A 13,315-nucleotide genomic window follows, 5' to 3' on the forward strand; every position below is an offset into this window, starting at 1 on the left:
AAGCAGAAAACTCAAAATGTTCGACACAAGATGTAGGGAATCTGTGGATGAATCTGATGACCAGCCAGGGCAGGGAGCTGTGGTTAGGGAATGTCTAAGCAACCATGGAGAGTCAGCACTTCACAGTGTAAAAGTCAGCACACGCGTGCGCGCGCACGTGCACGCGCACACACACACACAGACCACACCACACCCACACCACACACACACACACCACACACACACCACACCACACACACACACACACACACACACTACACACACACACACCACACACACATACACCACACCACACACACACCACACACACACACACACCACACCACACACACACACACACCACACGCACACACCACACACACACACCACACCACACACACACACACACCACACACACATACACCACACCACACACACACCACACACACACACACACCACACCACACACATACCACACACACACCACACACACACCACACCACACACATACCACACACACACCACACACACACCACACCACACACACCACCCCACACACACACCACACACACACACACACACCACACCACACACACACCACACACACACCACACCACACCACACATACCACACCACACCACACACACACACACACACCACACCACACACATACCACACCACACACACACCACACACACCACACCACACACACACACACACCACACACACCACACCACACACACACACACACCACACACACACACACACACACCACACATACACACACACATCACACACACCACACACACCACACCACACACACACCACACCACACCACACACACACACACACACACACACACACACACCACACCACAACATTTAGAAAATCCAGGCTGAGTTTTTAAAAGAAACTATTTGTTATCTAGGCTTGTAAACCAGTGAGTAAGACAGTGGGCTTGGGCTTGGTGTCTGAAGTCAAGACTTTAAGTACCCATTTCTTCCATCATTCTTTACTCTTTTGGTTTTTTAAAATTTATTTTAAAATGTTCTGAAATTTCGTTATGTATAATATATAAATGTTTGCCTGCATGCGTGTGCACCCACATGCCTGCAGGCTGGTGGGGGCCACAAGAGGGATCAGGCCCCCTGGAGCTAGAGTTGGAGACGGCTGTTAGCCACCATGTCGGTGCTAGAAACTGATTCCCTCCAATTTATGACAATGCTGCCTTACCACACTTGTCTCTTGTTATTGGTATAATCTTTCCCAGCGAGCACTTTCTTTTTAGTCTCCCTTATAAATAGATGACACCTCTTAAAAACTCAGACCTTGCTTGCATTTGAATTTCCACATACTGCAGAGTCAGGGTTTGGTATAGTTTGTAATCTACCAAAGAACGGTCTGCTTGCTTTACATTTTCGGGTTGATCAGAAAGGAGAAGGCCATATTAAACTAGGAGGGCTCAGAGCAGTGACTCTGCACCTGCGGGTTGCGACACCTTTCTAACACTGTCAGACAGAGCAGGTTCTTACACTAGAGCTCCTAACAGTAGCAAAATTATAGATCTGAAGTAGCCGCAAGATGGTCTTACGGTTGGGGTCAGCACAGCACACGGAGCTGGACGGCAGGACTGCAGCATGAGGAAGGCCGAGAACCACTCATAGCCCACCGTTGTATAATGGTCATTTTTTTGATATTGTTGCTTGTTTTAGATGACAAGAAGCAAATGGTTGCCAACGTGGAGAAACAGCTTGAAGAGGCCAGAGAACTGGTGCGTAGCCATCGAGGTGTATTGACCACAGCCCCTCGAGCCGGACCCCAGAGCTGCTGTGTGTGCTGTGGACGTGTGTGGAGTAGTGTGGACTCAGGTCTCCAGTTCACGGTTCCTTTCAGATGAAAGGGAATTTAGTGTTTTCTAGAGATTTCATTTTTTTAAAATAAAGGTGACTCATTAAATGTCAACCTCTAGTTTATATTCCTTCAGAATACATCTATCTCCCAAGAACTAATCTCTTAGTAGATGATCTTGGTAGCTTGTTTGAGAAGGGCACACGGCATGCCACACAACAGGGTAAGTGCATTGTTTTTCTTAAATTCTTTTAGTTTCTCAAAGCCCCTGTGGGACAGATAATGTCTTTCAAAACTGACAAAGGTCTGAGATTTCTATCATTTTGGAAGCCGAAGAAGCTTGCCAGTCTCTATGCCCACAGAAGATGTGAGATTTCTTGTGTATGTGCGTATATGTTCATTTGTGTTTGTGTGTGTGTGTACATATGTGTATGTGCACATTAGTACATTTGAGTGTGGAGGCCAGAAGTCAACATCTTCTGTTTCTCTCCACCTTCTGTTTTAAGGCAGGATCTCTCACTGGATGCCAGGTTCACTGGTTGAGCTAGATTGGCTGTCCATGTATCTCCAGGGATCCTGTGTCTACTTTCCAAGGGCTGAAGTCACAGGCGTGCATGTCACCACAGCCGGGTTTTATGTGGTTGCTGGGGACCAGAACTCAGCTCCTCATGTTTGTGTGACGCACACACCTTGTTGACTGAGCTGTTTCCCCAGCTCCCAAGACCTGAGACTCCTGAGTGACAGGCTGAAGCCTTGGGTAACAACCAAAGCAGCTGTCAGAGATTCAGCTTGGTTGTTTAGCTCTCTGAGCCCCAGTTTCGACAGGGGAAATACAAACACTTGCTGCCTCTGGGAACACAACATGTAGCAAATAAGCCACACGCAGCAGCCTGGAAGGAAACCTGTTCTTTGTCCCAGAAAGACATGCTATTTCATTCTTCAGTGTTGCCCTGTGTGGATAGACTTTGAGACACTGTGTGGACAGGGTTGTTCGAATATCACATTTATGCTCAGGGAACCCTGTAGGAGCATCAGAGAATCATGGCAGAGTGATACCTAGATTGTTGCTACCACTGTTAAGATGAGGACTGAGCTTAGAAAGGCTACAAAACCCACTTGAGGTCCCACACCCTCCTGTGCACTCTGTAGGCTCTGTGCCTGCATGTGCCCCACACAGAGCCCTGGCTCATACACTGCCTTTTCATAACAGTAAACCCCTACGTCAGGGAGCTAAAGAGAGAAAAATACTTTGTCCCAGTTTGGGGTGTTGAAAGACCAGTGTTGTAGAAACTGTTAAGCTGCTGTTGTACATCACAGGCCAAGAGAGTGCATGGCTTCTCTGAGCACCCTTTGGCATGTCTTCAGTATCTGTGCTGCTAGGACAGTTTTCCTGCCAGGCTTTTATTAACTGTAATGACTTGCTTAAAGCCCTTGCAGCACCACCTTAAGCATAGCTGGGGAGCAGGCTTCTTGGCTATTGTTTTTCTGCAGAACCTCCCCGGACCCTTAGGCCTCTCAAGGACATTTTGTGTCTGGGAAGGCAGAGGCTTCTCTAGAGGGCCACCGAGAAGCCTAACCTCGCTCAGGATCGCTTCGATCTGTAATACTCGGTAGTGCAGCCGTGCCCCAGAGGCAGCAGCTGTGGAACTTTCAGGGAGAAGTTGTTCCCCATTGCACAACAGATGTTTGCAGAGGTCCAGGGTCAGCATGACTGGCACCTACAGGGGGGCTCCTCCATTCTGTCTCTGGTTCTCACTGTGGTCGGAATGGCCAATGTCTGCCTCCCATGTGACTTCTTAGGCTCTGCAGGCTACGGTCACTGACTCCACCTCAATTTCCACATTTCTCATGTCTATTTTTTATATCCTTTTCACCTTTCTTCTCTTTCTGTTTATATCAACAACTTCTTTACACCTTTGGCTTTCATTCGAAGACCCTGACCTTAGATGTCAGAGCTGTCGATCGGGACACTTCCTCCGGTCAGTAGGGTGACTGTAAACGACACCACTGGTCAGTCCTTTGGTCTTGATTTTTTTTTTTTTTTTTAATACTTGATCTTAGCCAAGAGGCCAAGAAGTGACAATGGCTGGATGAATTTTCACATTGTTATATTCTCACTGACAGCTTTTTTTCTTTTCAGAACTGCTAGTTTCTGTTTCTTTTTCTTTCCCCCTCTGAAGACATTCTGCCTACTTGATCAGGAGAGGAAGCCGGTCTCTGTAGGATTGAGGCTGCGCTGTAGCCACGCCCCACGGAGCTCTCAGTGCTTCCTTACCGCTAATGTAAAGCTCTGGATCGAAAAGAAGCATTTGTTTGTTTAAAATGCTCCGAAGGCTCAATCATTTAGTTTCGATGACATCTTCGATCATCTTATGTGCTCTTCTTTTGATAGGAGCCTAACAGAAAGCTTGGCTTTGCTTTGACTGCTGGCATAGCTGTGTCTCTGTCAGTTGTGTGGCTGGTAGTAGTCTGTGGACACTCCATTTTGTACTTGCCCATGCCCTCCACTCCTCAGTGGCTACATAAATGTTGTGAAAACAGAATGAGTGCATGTTGTCTTTATCCCTGATTCTAGCAGCGCACACTTCACCTTGCTAGAAGTAAGTATTTGCAAAGCTCCCTCCTCACCAGTCTCATTCAGTGCAGTGCTGGGGGTCTTAGTTGGAATGATAGGAAGAGAGAGAAATGAAAAGAATACAATAGGGAGGGAACAATCCAAATTATCACCCTTTTAAGATGACATAAGCCTATTTTTAAAGATCCTGAAGACTCCACCAGAAAGTGCTTAGGTCTGCTGTGCACTGGTGGCCAAGCGGTAGGATGCAACAGCCAGTCACTAATGAATGACTTCATCAGGAAAGAGATCAGGAAAGTCTTCCATTCACAATCCTTCAAAAAATGAAAATAAATAGGAACAAACCTATCAAGAAGATAAGAAACCTCTGTATAAGCTTTACAACACTGAAGATGTCGAAAAGGAGAACCAGAAGACGACCAGCCCTTCCCTGCTTATGGATTCCAGAGCTAATGTTGTGAATGGCTGTTCTGGTGCAATTTATCGACGTAGTCATGTACTCTGTGTCAAAACCCCAGTGTCAGTCTTCATAAAGCTAGAAAGAACAATTCAAAATTCATACGGGTGCACAAAGGCCCCATGTAGCCAAAGTAATCCTAAGCAGAAACAACGATGCTAGAAGCATTGTAATACCCGATTTCAAATCATACTACAGAGCCATGGTCCTGGCACAGGAGCTGCCACGTAGACCATCAGGAAGAAAATGGACAACCCAGAAATAAACCCACGTAGCTACAGCCACCCCAATTTTTTTATTTTTTACATAGGTATCAAAAGCATGTATTGTAAAATAAGGCAGCCTCTATAGCAAATGGTGCTATGAAAGCTGCATTTTACATGTGGAAGACTGAAAATTTCAACTTGACTTTTGTGCATGGTGGGAGGTAAGGATCTAAGGTGGTCATCTCAGGTACATAGTACGTTCAAAGCTAGCCTGGGCTATATTAGACACTGCCTTAAAAAAAAAAAAGAAAGAAAGAAAACCAAACCAAACCCAAAAAGGTGAGCAGTACTGGCAGGGATGTAAGGAGAGAGGAACCTTCTTCAGTGCTGATGTGAAGGACAGCTGGTAGAGGCAGTGTGGGCATCACCATGGAGATAGGAATGCCGAATGATGCAGGTGTGCTCCTGTTGTATCTCCCCTATGGATTTTACATCCTGCCACAGAGATACATACCCATTTTTACTGCTGCAACTGTCCACAACAGCTAAGACGTAGAAGCAGCCTAAATGTCACCAACTGATGAGTGGCTAAGAAATGGGTTATGTATGTAATGGAACAATATTCAGCTGTAAAGAAAAGTGGAATCATAATTTTTTTTTTTCAGGAAAATAGATGGAGCTGCAAACCATTATGTTAAGTGGAATCAGCCAGACTCAGAAACACAGAGATTTCTCGTTTTCGTTACTGCATAGATCCTTGGTTTGAGAGGAAAGGTGTAGGGGAGGGGACTCTACAAACTAGGAAGGTGACGTGAGCAGTGGAGAGTTCTCGAGGGCAGAGGAGAGAGAAAGAGAGGAAGAAGACAGACTCATGGAGGAAGTGGGCCGAGGGGGGTGGGGCCACATAAGAACAAAGTGTATGCGAATGCCATAATAAACCCCCTGCTTCGTATGCTAACTTAAAAACTTAAAACACAAAAGCAGCGAACACTGATCATCTCAGAGATTTAAGTGCATTGATAAGTGATTTAATTTACTGACATTTACGATGAGCTACGTCAGTTTCCTACATGTTCATGCTTTGAAAAGGGCTAGTTAAGAGTAGCTTGTTTTCTTATAAAAGTATCTTAACTACACTTGCTTTTTGTCTGTCTGTCTTCTACTATAGTTATTCAGTCTCTACCAGTGGGCAGTGGATGATAAGCTTGTATTGGTCATGAGCTAATGTGTTAGAATGCTCTCAGAAGCAAATGCATTGCTATGTTTTTCCATGGAAGTTATTGACAGAGTCTGGGCCCATTTGTTCTTATTCCTGGTTTTTCTTGTTTTAGGGTCATGTACAGATTACCTCCCTCTGCTCCTTCACAGAGAGCTTGCTCTGTTTCTTTGTATCCATTATTGTAGTTACTGTCAATCCAGTGTCATAACGCTTTAAGCATTCTGGTTGATTTTCGTGGCTGTCTTAGGAAGGATGCTATTCTTAGAACTGAAGAGATAAGGCAGAGGTGTCGTTGCGACCTGTTACGCCCCAGTGGCTTGCCGAGTTGTGGTGCCTACAATGTGAACAGCCTCTCACTGCAAAGCCTGGGCTCTGAACCATTGTGCACATCTTTGCTGTAGTTACAGGACGGCACAGGTTATAGGATGGCAAGTGGGTAAAGCACACCCTGCTGCGACTCCAGTGAGCACATGGAACTAGCGTGTTGCTGTATCCACTTAACTCCTCATCAGTGTGGCTGTAGAGTGTAAGAGTTAGGCTGGAGGCCAGTGGCCCTTTGCTGGTGTGTGTGATTTCCCTAGTTAGGAAAGACTTCATCAAAGAAATGTCCTCACATGTCTAAGCCACAGGAAGCTGTCCCTGTCATTCTGGAGATTGAGGTTAGAAGACTGGATCAGGTTGACTGGGCACTGGGCCGCTCCATGGATGCTGAGAGCAAACTGATGAGGATGTTTTGATTAGTGCACATGTTTATTCAAAACAAACTCTTGACCAAGTAAGCAGCTTAGCAAGCCGTGCCATTCCCTGGCTGCTGACTGAGCTGGCCAGGGAGGACGCGGGAGAGCAGGCCCAACATTACTGATCACAAGCAGCCATTGCTGTAGTTCTGCTTCCTCAGCTGCAACCTGAGGACCAGTCCTTTGAGCACTACCACTGGGTCAGTAGAGAACAGGCTCGTGGCTCACAGTTTTCTCTCCCCACTTCAGCTTGAACAGATGGATCTGGAAGTCCGAGAAGTCCCGCCCCAGAGTCGAGGAATGTACAGCAGCCGAATGAGAAGCTACAAGCAAGAGATGGGAAAACTGGAAGCCGACTTTGTGAGTTCCGTTCCGCTCTGCCTCCTTAGGGTCTTTATCTGCACTGCCACTCGTTAGCTTCCTGGTTCCTCCCCACGGCTAGTCAGCATTAAAGAAGTACTCTCAGCGTTCCTGCAGAAGACACAGTTGTTAGTGCTTGGAGGGGTCACCAGCGTTAGAGGGAGCAAAGGATGGATGGGGCTGGGGCCATGGGTCTTAGCCGGATCCAGGGCACACAGTCCTTGAGTCTACGCAGTACTTAGTAGGATTCAGCATTGATTAGAATTTCAAAACCCAGTTTTTCAGGCTCTTACAGTTCACAGGCCTGAGTAGATGGCTCAGTGGGTCAGCCGACACACAAGCGTAAGGAACCAAGTTGGGAAACCCAGCAATCATGTGAACAACTGGGCGAGGTTGTGCGGGTCTCGAACCCAGCACAGAGAGGGCAGGGAATGGAGCTAGTCAGATCCTTGGAGCTGGTCAGCCACCGTAGCCGACCGCTGAGCAGTGGGTTCAGGGAAAGGCTCTAGCCTCTTCATGGGAAATTTCCTGAAAGAAAGATCAGAGCACAATGTTAAAATGATTGATAATGACAGTGGAAAAGACAGTTAAGCAAATCCTACTTCTGAGCCAGGCATAGTGGCGCACGCCTTTAATCCCAGTATTTGGAAGGAAGAGGCAGGCATCTCTTAATGGTCTACAAAGTTAGTTCCAGGACAGCCACAGCTACACAGGAAATCCTGTCTCAAAAGACTAAGAGGGGGAAAATACGGCCTACTTCTGGTCATGCATCCATAGGGATGTAAGTCAGAGTCTCGAAGTGGTCTCAGCGCTTCTGCATGTTCACTGCGGCGACTCACCTGGCCACTGCTGCGGAAACAGACAGACTCCATGTCTCCACGCAGTAAGGGGCATGCTCAGTGCCCACTGCTGGGGGAACAGGCAGACTCCATGTCTCCGCACAGCAAGGGGCATGCGCAGTGGATCCTGAGTACATAGACACAGGGAACCAGGTCAAACCAGACTACAGCCGAGGTGTATGGTTTTTTGTGTGAGGTTTCTAGAATGTCAGACCCAGAGACAACAGTACAGTGGGCTGGGGCCAGGGAGCACCGAGAGCTGTTGGAGTTGTAGCTTTTCCATTGTACAGGAAGCAGAGTTCTACAGCTCTGGACTGGGAATTTGTCTAATGCCAGTCAACTATCACTTAAAAGGACCTGAAGTGATAAGTTTATGTCGTTTGGGTTTCCCCACAGTGGTAGGTTCAGGTAAAAACCCTGGTAAAGTACTGTGGACGATGCAGAAATAGAGGGTAGTGAATGCAGTGGCGGCAGTGGCTCCTGTGCCGACGGGCTCAGCAGACTAGGATCCAGAGACATAAAGCAATGTGATGGCGACAGTGGCTTCTGTGCCGACGGGCTCAGCAGACTAGGATTTCAAGAATATGTAGGTGAAGGAAAAATTAATTGGTCCTTACGTGTGAATGACACATTTTGTCACGTGAATATGCTGTGTTTATGAATCTGGGATCCGTATTTATAGGGGAAGTCAAGAATCTATTAGGATCCTCTTTCTGTGTGTGGCTCTCCCTTAGTCGTTTATTTGGGAATTACACCTTGCAGACTGCACTGTACCTTTCTACCAGGGACAGTGTCACTAAGGAACGTGCTTCTGAGGTGGAAGCATTCTATTTTATGTCTTACAAGTGATGTGGCCCTGCATCTCAGAGGTCTGCACCTGTGGCTCTGGTTCCCGAGCCTGTGGAAAGGAAGGCAGACCATCTTGTGGAGATTGCTGGAGCAAAGTAGCGTCTTTGTGGTAATCTCAACTTGCGGGCATTGGGAGCGACATTTAAATTCCAAACCACAAGTCACTCTGGTGTAAATGCCACTGTGCTCCTAATTTTAAAAAAAGGCACAAGTGGGGCTGCAGCATTGGGTGTAGGGTGCCCTATATTGGTTCTGAATGTCAGTGTTTAAATCCTGTACTCCACTAGATCAAATCTTCAACTACTGTGCAAAAGGGTGATTTCTCTCATAGAAGAAGTGTGCAGTAGGGAGAAATTTGCACTGATTTTATAATTGTACTCTATGTGGGTGGATTAAAAAAACTAAGCTATATTTATAAAATTCTAAGATTACTGTTGGTCACATCACAGCCGTAAGTGATGGTGACAGCAAAATGTCTGCAGTGGTCATTTTTAATTTGCTTGTCTCATTTTTATGGAGTACTTTTTGCAGATATTTTATCTTTTGAGTGCTTCTTCCAAAGAAAATCCCCCAAATCCCAGCAACAAATGTATGGTTTAGGAGAGTGGTTTACCAGAGGGCCACAGTCTGGAGGGAGGGGAAAGGTGTGGCAAGGTCACTGCTCTGTAAGGTTCTCTCCTGTCCCCACAGAGTCTCCTCACACAGCAGTGGCTGCAGGGGAATGTAATCACCTCTTAGAAAACCTGTTCTCCTGTAGCCATGGGACCTAGGGACTGACCATGGACGTCTGAGGGAGGCAGAGCTCAACCCAGAGCACCAAGTTTCATTTCAGTCTTTGCTGGGTAATCTTTTTAGATGCTAAGTTACTTCACTTCCATAGCTTAGTGTAACACCCAGCCCAGTGTTTCCCAGAGAGACTAATATTAGGTAGATTACTTGAGGTATTTAGAAATTCTATTTTTGGATAAGTGTTCCTTTTTCAGTTATATTTTCTGCTATAAAGAAAAATGGAACCAACACCTGTGACCTTAGTTCCCCAAGTCATTGCTACATACTCATGTGTGTTGGCGCGTGGGCACGTGTGTATGTGTGTGTGTGTGTGTGTGTGTATGTGTGCTCACTGCTTCAGCTTTCTTCTGCTATGTCTGGAAACATCTTTCACCAGGGCTTTTGATTTATTTACTCAGTTGCTATTTTTAATTTTTTGAGAATAGGTTGGTTTCACTGCATATAGCTAGCTGATCTAGAACTCACTATGTAAACCAGGCTAGCCTTAAATGTACAGACATAGCCCTCTACTTCCCAATGCTAGGACTAAAGGTGTGTTCTACCATGGCTGGCATTAAACTTTTTTTAAAAATGTGCATAGTATTTTGTCTTGTATGTTGTAACCGTATGCATGCCTGGGGCTAGCAGAGGAAGAAGAGGGCATGGGATCCCCTAGAACTCGAGTTACAGACATGTAACTGAGCTGCTGTTGAGGGTGCTAGGAACCTGAGTCCTCCAGAAGAGCAGCTGTGGTGTTCTTAAGCACTGAGGTCCTAACTGGGTGGCGGCTTCTTCTTCTTCTTCTTCTTCTTCTTCTTCTTCTTCTTCTTCTTCTTCTTCTTCTTCTTCTTCTTCTTATTATTATTATTATTATTATTATTATTATTATTATTATTTTGGTATTTCGAGCAAGGATTCTCTGTGTAACCTTGGCTTTCCTGGACTCACTTTGTAGACCAGGCTGGCCTGGAACTCACAGAGATCCATCTGCTTCTGTTTCCCTGAGTGCTGGGATTATAGGCATGCACTACCATGCCTGGCTCAGTCCTTTTTATTGTTAAGATTAAAATATATTTTAATCAATGCATATGAATTTTACATAGTAATAGGATTCACCATTGCATTTTCCTCCATGCATATGCCTGCTGCGTAGATCTCCTGTCCGTCCATCACTCCTCCTCACTCCCAACCATCCTCCTGTCCCTAAAACGCCCTCTGGGGACCACTGTAGTACGTGTGTTTCTGTGTGTTGACATGTTTCCATAGTGAGGGAGAACATGTGACCTTTGTCTTTCTGCTCTTTCCCACTGCTAGCTTACAGTGATTGACAGTTCCATAGCATGGACATGGGTTATAGATTCCTGCATACAACCAGAGAGCCGAGGAGGTGCCGATGGGCTCCTGGCTTGCTTCACCACGTCTTTAGTCCTAAGTTCTACACTATAGGCGGAACTGGAGTCAGCATAGTGTTGCTGCTCCTGTGGAGGGGGGACTCTGATGTGGAGCGTGGGGGGGGGGCAGGGGGTGGGGTGGGGGGGGGGGCAGGGGGTTGGGGGGAGACTCCTGGGAGCTGAAGATACACATGTGTGATGCTGCTCTTTTCATTTGTGTTTGTATTGGCATGAGCTTCCCTAGGGTTGGAAAACAAGTAAAATGTATGCACAAGTTGTTCAGGAGTTAGTAGGTGATAGCAGTTCAGTCCCTGGGAGAGAGAAGCACATGAGTTTAGCCCGCAGAAGCCATGATGTCAAGAATATTCAAAGAAAATGAACCAGCGAAAGGAGAAAACAGTGAGCTCGGGGTTGTTGGTATTCGCCCCTTAAGCTTAAGATGATTTCCTAACAAAACACAAATGCATAAACACCCTTGAAATTGTTGTTGTTGTTTAAAGTTACAAACATGTATAAGCTGTTTGGCTAAGTTTAAGTAAATAGAAAATAGTGGACTAGTATGTGATAACCAGGATGAGACCCAAAGGTCTGTTGAGTGCTGGGGCATCTCTGGTGTTGCATTGTGGTGCTAGCACCATCTTGTGGCTGATTTGTGTCATTGCATTTTTTTCTTGACAAAGCTGAGCTTGCTTTAAGACAACTGCACTGCACAGCCAGGCAGAGGACTAGACTGAGATGGGAGTTGGAAGTGGCAGTCTAGCCCCAGCCTGTATGATCACTGCTCTCCAGGCCAGAGTGCTGCCCTTTCCTCTGGTCTGGAAGGCCATGTGATGCTCTTGTTAGGCTGGCTCCCAGGGCAGAGCTGTCTCATCAGAGAGTGCCACTTATGTTGGCAGTCTCAGCAGTGAGGCTGAGTGCTCCTAGGAACCCAGCTGCCTGCAGACTACTGGAGCCGGTCCCTTAAGTGAGCAGGTTCAAAGGGTAGTGTGGGCAGCTGGGAGCTTTTACTCCTCTTGCCCACGCTGTCTCTTTCCACAGGTGACAGACAATTCGAGTATGTGCAGACAGCTGTGCATGTCTCTATTTTTCCTTTTTTACATCTGAGACTAAAGTGTGAATGAGAAGGAGGAATCTAAATTTTGATTGTTTTTTGTTTGTTTGTTTTTTGTCAAAAGATCAAGAAGCTGATGCTTCTGTTGACATTTTATCTTCCTTGTACTTGTGGCCTCTCAAGATACCATACTTCGATTTTTGTGGGGGCCGTAGGAAACCACTGAAGCATGTTCAGAGGTGTGGATGGTCTCAGCTGTTATATGTAGCAATTATCACATACCTGAGCCTTCTTGCAGGAACATACATGTATTGTAACCAAAACACAGGAGCTAGTGTGATGGTTAGCATTGCATTCTAAGTGTAGACTTAATATGCTTGAGAGACCAGAGATTAAAAGAAAAAAAAAAAAAAGCCTCTAAGTTGTATAAGCTGTGCCCTAGCGCTCTGTTTTCCTTTTACCCCAGACACTGAAGACTAGGTTTTTCCAGACATGGTTTCTCTGTTTAACCTTGGCTGTCTTGGACTTGCTGCATAGACCAGGCTGACCTCAAACTCACAGGGATCCGCCTGCTTCGGCCTCCTGAGTGCTAGGATTAAAGGCATTCGCCACCACCGCCCAGCAAAGAAACTTCAATTTTGTTTGTTTGGTTTTTTTGTTGTTGTTGTTGTTTCTGTTTTATTTTCAGAGCTGAAGACTGAACCCAGGGTGCTGGGCTTGCTGGGCAAGTGCTTTTCCACTGAGCTAAATCCCCAACCCAAAGACTAGTCCTAAATTGACTCGTAAACGGTGCTGTTCTCACAAGGCATAGGTCATAAAAACAACTGTTATTTTTGTTTTTGTAACCAAACTTGGTTTCTCTAGTAAAAAAGATGACTAGGACAACTGCAAGGCATATATGTTAAAATTAGACCCTACATGTAGACAAAGTACATGTAATCTTTGTAGGTTTCTTTTTTTAAGTCATGGGCTAATATGGTTGGGTGCTGTATCTTGGGGTTATCTCTCAAGAACAATCCTGGTCCTACATTGGACA

At 45.9% G+C, this 13,315-nt stretch overlaps 1 protein-coding gene across 4 annotated transcripts in view; it reads left to right on the plus strand.

Annotated features, from left to right (window-relative positions):
* The window catches only part of Vti1a (vesicle transport through interaction with t-SNAREs 1A), a 320,246-nt gene that overhangs the window by 5,155 nt on the left and 301,776 nt on the right, over positions 1-13,315 (plus strand). For all 4 annotated transcript variants that reach the window (XM_051146794.1, XM_051146792.1, XM_051146793.1 and 1 more), the window contains exons 2-3: positions 1,692-1,750; positions 7,271-7,381. In XM_051146794.1, the coding sequence (XP_051002751.1) occupies positions 1,692-1,750; positions 7,271-7,381 (170 nt within the window). The remainder of the gene's footprint in view (positions 1-1,691; positions 1,751-7,270; positions 7,382-13,315) is intronic.

This window comes from Acomys russatus, chromosome 5 (genome assembly GCF_903995435.1).
Source record: "Acomys russatus chromosome 5, mAcoRus1.1, whole genome shotgun sequence".
Taxonomy (NCBI): Eukaryota; Metazoa; Chordata; class Mammalia; order Rodentia; family Muridae; genus Acomys; species Acomys russatus.